This window comes from Rhamphochromis longiceps, linkage group LG6 (genome assembly GCF_057381845.1).
Source record: "Rhamphochromis longiceps isolate RC_006_pf linkage group LG6, R_longiceps_female_GT1.1, whole genome shotgun sequence".
NCBI classification, from domain to species: domain Eukaryota; kingdom Metazoa; phylum Chordata; class Actinopteri; order Cichliformes; family Cichlidae; genus Rhamphochromis; species Rhamphochromis longiceps.
The window spans coordinates 41,017,395-41,028,088 of record NC_140562.1 but is presented as its reverse complement, the minus strand read 5'-3'; the positions used below and the strand labels follow the sequence as shown (position 1 = coordinate 41,028,088).

At 42.1% G+C, this 10,694-nt stretch overlaps 1 protein-coding gene across 1 annotated transcript; it reads left to right on the top strand.

The window, feature by feature from the left end:
• Positions 1–579: 579 nt before the first annotated feature.
• On the top strand, positions 580–3,089 carry rtn4rl2a (reticulon 4 receptor-like 2 a). The gene is made up of 4 exons (XM_085408744.1): positions 580–652; positions 1,241–1,467; positions 1,591–1,824; positions 2,002–3,089. The coding sequence occupies exons 1-4, from the start codon at positions 595–597 to the stop codon at positions 2,860–2,862; spliced, it is 1,380 nt and encodes a 459-aa protein (XP_085264870.1). The 5' UTR covers positions 580–594; the 3' UTR covers positions 2,863–3,089.
• Positions 3,090–10,694: the final 7,605 nt, after the last annotated feature.

Sequence of the window (10,694 nt, the reverse complement as noted above, 5' to 3'; positions counted from 1 at the left end):
CATGATTCGGGGGCATCCTTCTTTCCTAAGACAGGACCATCTAAGTCTTTTTCTGTATCTTTCTGTCTGGCTGCTGCGCGCCGGAAGCAGACCATAATAAGCGTCAGCCAGGAAACAAGCTATGCGCTCTTCTCCTACCCGTCCTCCGCTCCTCCACAACTCAGTCATCATTACCGGGCACCGTGCCTTAGCTCATTCACCCCTCCCTACACTGCTTCTACATTCACTCTTTAGCACTCCCTCCCTCTTTTCCCAATGTGCGTCGCAAAGTCTCCTCCTCTCACAGAGTCTGAGCGCACGTCTCCAACCAGCCTTTACGCGCGAGCAAACTCTCCAAGAGAATCCCCTACGGCCGGCCCCTCCCCTTTCCGTTTCTTACCGCCCTCACTCATTCATGACCCCGATCAGTGACGTAGGAGATTCCACGGTGCCTACTGCCGTAGGCAATGACAAGGTGCTTGAGTATATATGGGACACTGGTAGCCATCAACCGGCACACTCTCAGTCGCTCCGACTCGGGAACCAGGGCATCAGCGGAGATAGCAGGCTTTACTTCGCGGTCTTAGGCTAACTCGCTTTGGGCTTTGGTTCAGGATGGAAACCTCTACTTTTTCTCGGAGCCGACGATGCTCCATCATGCGCAGCTGCAAAAGTAAGTTTCTCTCTATCTTCTTTGGTTTTGGATACCCATTGGATTCAAATGACAGTTAATGCTGCTTTGCTTTAGAACTCGAACACTTTAAAGTTTTTTAAAATATAAGAATGTGTGAAGTACTTTGACTTATATGAAACAGAACATCCAAAATTGATATATGGATGGATGATACAAAATTGAAATGAAAGTCTGTCAGCTCTCTGTCTGTTTGGTGATTTATTCGAGCTAAATTGGATGTAAAAGTGTGTTAAGAGCTTTTTCTTTGACTCAGAGAAATCGTTGCTATGATTTGATTAAATTCCTTTCCGATTACGCTGTGCGTAATGGTCGGCGTAAGTGTAGTGCCAAGGTGTAAACTTAATTTACTGCGACAGATAAGGTTTCTGTACATGAAACCTAAGAGAAAATATGAGTAGATGCAAGCCATAATCGCCAAAAACAATTAAATAATTTTCTTATCTAAAAATGAAGGCAGATATTTACCGTTATGCACTCTGCATGATGTTTCGTTGAATGGTAATGGATGATTATCGCACCATGGACAGCTCCCACTCACTTCCTTTGCTCTGTCCCCGCTCTTTCTAGGCGGTCTCTCCCTCTGGCTGGTGGTGTGGCTAGTCCTTGGTAAGCCAAGTCCGGCATCGGCATGTCCGCACCTGTGTGTGTGCTATCCGACGCCGATGACTGTGAGCTGCCAGGCGCAGAACTTCACCGCTGTTCCTGTCGGAGTGCCGTACGAGTCGCAGCGCGTGTTTCTCCAGAACAACAGGATCACGGAGCTTAGAGTTGGCTCTTTTGGCTTCGGAACTCAGGTAAGAAAGAATGAAGAAAGCAGCATCTACAGTGTGAAGTTGTTGCTTTTCCACACTGAAAGTTTAAAAATAATGAAAAATATAATCAAAAATTTATTTCATAAATACGTTTTCTCCCCTCAGGTTCTGTGGCTGTTTTCCAACAACATCACGTGGATTGAGGCAGGGGCCTTTAGTGAGCTGAGGGACTTGGAGGAGTTGGACCTGGGGGATAACCCTAACCTCCACAGGTTGGAGGGGGGAGCCTTCCGTGGCCTTGAGAAGCTCCAGAGCCTCCACATGCACCGCTGCCGGCTCACTGCCCTGCCCCATGACATCTTCCACAAGCTTTACAGTCTGCAGTTCCTTTATCTGCAGGTAGGGGCGCTGGAAAGCCATGCACATGCATACAGATAACTCTGACACATAGAAACACATGCATCCACCCACACATGTGCCTTCACATGCAGCATCACACGTGTTATCAATATTACCAATCACACTCACTGTGTCTGATTTTCTCAGCCTAAACCCCATTTTTTCTCTAATTTGCAGGAGAATAATCTTCACTTCCTGCAGGATGACATCTTTTCTGACCTCATCAACCTGAGTCAGCTGTTCCTGCATGGCAACCGTATCCGTACCCTTTCAGAGAACGTGTTCCGCGGCCTGGTCAACCTCGATCGCCTTCTCCTCCACGACAACCGCATCAGACAGGTGAACCGCCGGGCCTTCCGTGACCTTGGCCGCCTGACAATGCTCTTCCTCTTCAATAACACTCTGGCTGAGTTGCCCAGCCAGACTCTGAGGGACACCCAGGGCATCGAGTTCCTCCGCCTCAATGCCAACCCCTGGTCTTGTGGCTGTGAGGCCCGTGCCCTGTGGGAGTGGTTCCGTGAGGCCCGTGTCTCCTCATCTGAAGTCATCTGCTCCTCCCCTTCCACCCGTCGTGGCCAGGATCTCCGCTTCCTTCGTGAGATGGACTTCGCCCTCTGCCCTTTGCCTGACCCTGGCTCCATTGCCGGCTCCACCACCACCACCTTCAGCACCAAGACCCGCTGGTGGTTCCACAAGAACAAGCCCCAGTCATCCACTAAAGGTGTCTTCGAGAAAGCCTCAGAGACTGTAAAGGCCGGTTTGTACGGAAAGGGCCCATCAACAATCACCTCAGCAGTCAAGTATGAGCTGGGAGAGGATGAGCTGGCGCTGCCCAAACTCGAGCAAGAAGAGTACTGGGCAAACTATGGCAATGAGGACTCAGGTGTCACCCTGCGGTGCTTTGAGCTTGAATGTCCACCTGAGTTCGACCTGCCTCCATCTTCCTCCTCTCCCAGATCCTCCTCACCCTCTTTTCTTTTACTACTAGCCCTTTCTGTTTTCACCCTCTGCCTCAACCTCCACCTGCTATTCGGCTGAATCTGACTCTTAGTACCACACCCCTACCCTTCCAGCCTGTTTTAAAGGCTGTGAGGATCCCTGTTAGACTTTCTACACCCCCTTTGCCCGCTTTGCTGTAAGCAAATCCTCAAGGCACAGCAAGGGAGATGGGGGGACGGTTAGATTTGAAATCTACCAACTACAGGGCTTAACACTTTTCAGGGCTGCTAAGAGTTCTTCAGCTAAGGTATATATTTATCTACAATGCTCTGCAGGTATGGCTTTCTCTGCCTTACCTGTATGATGTCATGTTATGATGCCCTGTAATCAGGGCTACGAGGGCTGAGTCCATCTCTAGTACAAACGCAATTTGATAGCAGCTGTGAATGATGTTGTCAATTCTGTCACCTCAACTTATTTAAAACTACTAGTGCTTTTAGTGCATCCAATTAACTGGTTGCTGCAAATGCTACAATTACTGTTAGAATCAGTGCACAGTAATGAAAATACTGTAACCACTTAAAGTGTCATGTAAATAGTTATGTGTACTGTGAGTGTTCAAACTAATATCTGTGGTTCATCACAATCATGTTCATCTTGATCCAGAAAAACTGTGAAGGCTTGTGCTTCTACAGGACAGAGCACCAGGCGCAAAATGAAGTTGAGGGCCTTAGAGCGAGAGAGGAGAAAGGGAAACAAAACTGTGAGGCTGAGAGGGAGCAAAAGGAATGAGAGAGAGATGCACGGACGTCATAGAAGAGGGAAGGGAGACAAAATGGCAGTGAGAGGAGGGGAGGAGATTTCAAAGGAAACAGCTTTAGAAAGAAGAAGATGTGGGTGGAGATGGGAGTGTTCAGGCAGCAATAAGAAAAGAAGCAGAAAAACAGCGAGACAGAACAGAGGACAGTGCTGGCGGTAGAAGCAGCAATTTGCAGGCGACAAATAATAAATCTACTCATCAGTAGTTGTTCCATCCATTATACTCATACCGTTCACCATTTTCTGTATATATAGTGTTGTTTTGCGACAACCACAGGGAATGAATGCTTCCTGTCAGGAAGCCAGAGATTTTGTTTTTTGGATGTCTTTCTGTGACATATTGATATAATGTGTGATGATTGTTGACTTGGATGCAGATGAAGATCTTGATAAAAAAAGATATATTGAATATTTCTTGAATCATTCCTTTCTTTGGGGCAGTTTTTGCTGAATATATTTTAACTGAAGGAATTCTGAGGTGCACTTCATGCACCATCATAAAACAAATGTGGGATCAAAAGTGCACAAATTGTCTCAGTTCATCTGAAGTGTGGTGACTACACTGGACTGAAAGGACTGATCACTTGGCCACATGGAAAGCTCTGACTTAACAGGCATCTGTGTGTGTGCATAAATGGGGATGAATGGATTCACAAGTAGGCAACACTGCAAAAGGCAAGTACGTCAGTAGGTTTCTCACTTTTGTGATTCATCAACAGGCGATGCCAAATGGACAGACAAAGCGCAAACTGGCTGATTTGTAAATACACCAAGAGAGCAATGAGAGAGTCTGGAGAGAGACAGAAATCAGAGTTAAATTTAGGCTCAAAGACTGACATGCAGAAAGACTAATGGAAATGATATGAGGTGAAACAGGAAAAATGTGCTGAGGCAGCAGACTGGAGAAATGCTCTGATGGAGCAGCACAAGAAGGGAAAAACAAAAGAAACAGCAGGAAGTTACCTTATACATGAAAATTTGAGATATCCATCAGGAGGGTTTCTTAATTGCTTCTTCTTGAAAACAATTTACTGTAAGGACTTGGAAAAAAGGGAAAGATAGTGTAGGTGTACTCATGCACAGCTACTCTTTTTCCTAAGAGTCATTTAAATTACTCACTGTTATCCTAAAGCTTTCTTGATCTCGAGGGTAAAGACAGGATGAAAGGAGGTGATGTCTGGCTGTGACGGTGGTGAGTAGGGCAAGGCAAAGATGTAGTAGGAGTGAAAGAGTAGGAGGTAGTGAGCCACGTACAAACCAGCTGGCCTTGCAAGGGTTACAGAAAACTAGTTCCTCTTTGAGATTTTCTGTTTTTTTGCCAACTGAGTTCCCCATTAGGAATGACTTTGGAAAATATTCAGTGTCATCTTTGTCAGCTTTTTAGTCTCTTTCACAGTCTAACGGAGGAGGTCAAACTGAGCCCGGGTGCTCTTCAGTGGCCATGACAGTGAGGTCACTGTCAGATGACCAAAGTGCCAGTTATATCATTTCCAATTTTTGTTTGTTTTTCTGTCTGCATGTTCTATGTTTTGTATCTGAAAAAGAAATGATACTATATGAAAATCTGCTTATTTGGTATTTATTTTTACTGTAAAAGAAAAGAAAAGATGTTCTTCAAAGATGCACCATAAAGAAAGAATAAATTCATACTTGTTTTAACAAAGCATTTTCTAAGAATGTGTGGGTGTTTCATTCTATATCTAGGCAACTGTCCAGTCAAACACCCAAAGCAATCAAACTGCACACACACATATGCATGCAAGCATGCACGCACACACAAAATCACGTGGACACACAGACACAGTTGCCATTGTGTAAGTCCTCCAGGCAGTTATCCAGCTTTCTTAACGGTGCAACTACTCAACAGAGAAAGAGAACAGGCAATGTGGGGGTGAGAACAGTGAGGAGAGTTAAACTATTCACTGTTTAAGGTTCAACCTGCCTCAAAAGGAGCACCTGCTCTTGCAGTAAGATCACATAATCAAAAAGAGACACCAATAATGATAGTAATCAAAATATAATGATCATAAGCACTGTTTATGGCCACAGGGTTATTTTTGCCAAAAAAAGGAAAAAGAGAAAAGTAAAAACTTTGGAACATTTTTCAATAAACAACTGATATTAAAGGAAACGTTGCATATCATCAAAACTTTATTACAACACTCAAACACTCTCCTCTGATCAAAATGTCTGGGAGGAAGTTGCACTTTAAGTGTAACGAAATCCATTATACTCGGTCATTTGAAGCCTCAGATTCAATCTGAGTGAAAATCTGACTTATGTTGGATACAGCTGGACTAATTGATTTTGCACCCACTCAGAGGAAAGATGACCAACACCATACTTTAATGCTACAACAGACATCCTGTGATACATGCTCAAAGTTACCACTGTGACACTTTTATGACCAAAGAAAAGGTGGAAAATAAAAGCAGAGCAAAAACATGGAAAGTGAAATGATGATAATCGAGCTGACAGGTTACAGCAAAGTATATGATGTGTATTACAGTGATGTGCCTATTTTCATTTAACCTTTTCCATACATCTGGTATGACAAATCTTGTCATACCAGATTTATTAGATCTAAACTGCACAGTCTGGTTTTGAAGAAATAATAAATCCTAAAGCATTTATTGATGTCATACATCAGCAGATCATCAAAGTAATTATGATCCATCCTCTGGTGACCATAAATGATCCATTTTAGAAAGAGTGAAACACTGTGCCCAAAACTTCTCTGGTCTAAGTAGCCACACAGGACTCTTTGCATGTAGCATACTGGTTGAATCCAGAGAGAATAGGAAATTGTAGAAAATACAAGAAATTTCAGTGATCTGAGAGGTGGACATTACTAAACTCTTTCATCAGGCTGGGGATATCTTTAAATCTGGATATAAGTGAGAAAAGTGGGAGGAAAAAAAGGTGTTTTGGGGAGTATCTGAGAAATGAAGTCTGTATATAAACTAAGATGTACCCACACAAAATTCTTGTTTCCAAAAAACTTTGTGCTTTGAGATCCCTTCCAGTTGCTCTGGAAGTAAATTAAATCGTAATTTATACAAATCAATGAGAAGCATTTGTTTTTTTAGTAGAATGCGGCAATAATGGACCGTGCACAGAGTTATCAAGCTGGCAGGGTAATTACCTAACTACTTGGCAGGTGGGAGTTTTAGTTTAACTATAGATGATTTAGTAGAGATTGCAAACATCTTTAATAAAAACAAACAAACAAACAAACAAACAAAAAACAAACAGTGGTTTAAATAGTTTCATTGCTTTGATGCAAATATGGGAACGAATTCCTAATCTTTTCACATTGTCCAACAGCATGTGTGTGGCAGACTTCAATCTGTGCAAACACAAAGCTGCTACATGCAAAAGTCACAGACTCCTGCTGCACACACACCACTCTCTGTGGCACAGAGCTCGCTCCGTGGAATCACAGCTTGTCATGCCTATATAAGGATGAAACAAGCACATCAGACAGCTCATCCTTCACATTCCTATTGGTCTCCAAGCTTTTGTTTGGCAGAAAAATTCTATGACGCACTTCGTCGTAGAGTCCATTTAAACTGTGTGGGTTTGATTGCATGACGTCCATGTCACTCAACCATCAGATCAGACAAAATCAGAGCCACAGCGAGTAGAGTGGGGAGGCAGGGCATGAATGTATCTGTATAAGCTACAGTATGTTGAATAGATGAATATTAATGACTACAGAGTTATTGAAGAGAAGTGAGGGAGCAGCTCAGAAATGAGGAGGAAGCTCATTTCTCTGCACTTGTTCAAGTGCGTCACTACTTTGTCACACTTATTTCCACCTGCTGGGCCTCATCCCTCTCTTTCCCTCTCTCTCACGCTCACACACACACACACACACACACACACACACACACACACACACACACACACACACACACACACACACACACACACACACACACACCTTCTCACGTGCATACGCAATTTGCACGTCTTTCGACTTTATGCTGAGCAGCTGAATTTACACCACCTCTCAGATTCCTGTGCAACAAATCGAAGATCTTTTCACATCTTGACATGAGGTCTTTGTGTTCCTGCTTTCACACATCTCTTTCTGTAAAGCGCGCTTGACGTCATGTCTGTTGCTCTTCTCATATTTCTGTACTTTGCTTCCTATTTGAACCAAGAACCTTGCCTGATACATGGTTTTTCCTTTTTCATAGAGATAAATAGAAATGTGACCCTTTCAACCTCTCATTTGTAGGTATTTGTGTTTGGCTGATAGCTGAATTCGCTCTATCACTGTCATTTTCTAAATTACTTTACATTTATGTTTGATGCTTTCTTTTGATCCTTCAAAGTATTTTTTGTCAGTTTCTGCAAAAACATCTCACTGTACATAACTGTTCATTATTTCTTTTGTCCCTTTTTACAGCCGGTACGAATAGAAATATCTTGCATATCAAAGAGACGACAACAAAAGTTGCTTGCTATAACAAGCTGAGAGAGAAAAGCTTTTTGATCCATTGTACAGCCATGAGGCCAGTTTTTATTTTTCATTGACTTAATTCATATAAAACATGGAAAGGTTAAGAGTTATGCATGCATTATGCACAAGGTAAGCCCATTAAAAACAGCAGTACAGCACATGTATTAAACTTTATGGAAATGGTAGTATTTGATGCTTGATGCTATTCATTTAAATAAATCAAATCATTCCATCTATTACAAACAGATATGCATGGTTATGTCAGACAATATAGAGAGCATCTTCTGTGCAGATAAAAAGTTAGCACACTCTTACTCATATCATGTGTGCACTCGGGAAAAAGTGAAAAGTCACTGATGCCAATATGAAGTTAAAAAACACCGCTTGCTGTTAACAGAATGAGATGAAAATGAGGATTTGTGTAAAAGAGAGGGAGACGGAAAGCTAGCAGCAGAAGAGGTGTGACGTTTGAGTCATGTACTTGGATCTCTTTTCAGCGAGAACATTTGGAAGGCTTAAGTGTGCAAGCACACACACACGTGCGAATGCACCCCCGTTGGCAGCATTTGGCGTTGCTAGTACGCCTTAAGAGAGACCCACTGGGAGACAGACGTTTCTCATCGCATCACACAAGCGGGATCCACGCACATGCATGCCCACACACACACATGCATACTACACACTGACACCTACATGCAGACTCACCCTGCTTCCCCAGCCAGGTGGCCCCAAAATAATCTTTCCATGGCATAAACATTTGCATTTCAGTGTGTATTTTGGTGTTTCTGAGGTGACAAGTACGTCAGGATCTCTGCTGTCATCTTGATCCCCCTGAAAATTTTGAATTTAAACTAAAATTTGCCTGTTCACAAAGATGTTTATGTATAGATTGAAAAAGAGTCCATGCAGAGCGCTGAGTATATACCAAATAAGCAAAGATGAAGAAGCTAAAACACACAGGAAACAGATGGATGAAATCACATACAGATGTCCCAGATTGTTCTAACATCATCGGTCTGTTTGTCATTTAAAGTGAGATGAAAGAGCGAGACGAGGAGGTGGGAAAGAAAGGGAGAGAAAAAACAATGGACTGAAAAAAGAATAGGAGAAACAAACGCACGGAGAGATGAGGGGCATAGAAGGAAGGAAGCTATATGTTTACTACATCATGTCCTCTGACATGTTTATCCAACCTTTCCTACTTGTTTTACTTTGCCACTGTAAAGTTCTCCCTGTCATTATCACCCAATGCTGAACCTGGTGAACTCGGTAACTGTGATAAATTCTGACTCAATCAAATTATGCCATCTGTTACAAACAGACATGCACGATTATGTCAGAGAATATAGACCCAGGAATCTATTTTGTGTCCTAGAATGCCAAAAAACGTAACGTTTGAGTTACAACAGTTACTTTAAAGGTTGCTGTAAGTGCTTATTCTGTCTTTAGCAGTATTTTCCTGAGGCCTACAGTTTTATGAATGCTTTTTCCTTCCAAATATGGTAAATGACATTATTTCTCGTGTATTTCACATTATTTGTAAAAAGAACAAACTTTGAAATATTGTATAAAGATCCTGGTTTGGCTTCTTTCTTGACAATTTGTTTAAAAATCCTCTTTTATAGCAAAATATTAATAAAATACAGGCAAACTACAGTAGTACCGCTGCCGATGTGTTAACAGTAAATGCATCCTACATGTAACATGTCAATATAATATTAAAATCAACTGTAAAGATGACATTTTGTAATATCTAACAGCAGAAATTACAACAAAAGCTAACAGTTGATATCATAATTTTGAAATCTGTGGTAAAACAAAAGATTAGGATGATTAACCAATAAAGAAGCTTTTTATCAATTCCATGGAAGGAATATGAGCCTTAATATCATTAGTCACATTATTACCTATACTACACCTTAGACTCTATTGTACCTCAGGGTCATAGCTGAGGTCAGCTGTCAACCCTCAGCTCCTCCAGTCTGGATGTTGAAGTTTCATTGGGCACAATGTTGAGCCCTAAAAGTAACCCTGATGTGTTAATAGAGACTGAAGCTTGCATTGTAGTGTGCTTTGAGTGGTTGAAAAGACAGGAAAGAGACTTATTAATGCAGTCCATTTACCACTCACTCAGCTGCTGATAAAACTTGACTGAAGCATGCATGCTAAATGGCTGTGCCCCATTTTAAACCACAGAGGAGAGCACAGATTTAAACACTACAAAAGTCTCTAATGTGAGATTTAATTTTTGCAAAATGTAGGAGGGTACTGGGGGAAGGATGAGCAGGCTGCTTGCTTATAAAATGAGATAAGAGACAACTCCTCTTTAGAAATGGTTAATTGATTCAACATTTCCTCCAAAAGTGGGTTTGCAGCTGTACTCCACATATGCAACTATTTCATAGCCATGGTTTGCCCCACAGGGAAATCTTTTGGCCAGTGTTAATAAACAGGCTCAAAAAGGCTCAGAGAATATTTCCAGAAAGTAGGGGGTGGCCATGTCTGATCTCTCTATCACACAGAATCATGATACAGCACCAATAAATTAGTCCTCCTACCCACAGTTTCCACTTCTCCGTGTCCTAATTCTCCACTGTGCTTCACCGATTATAACTGTCGCAGAATAACAACATCACATGTT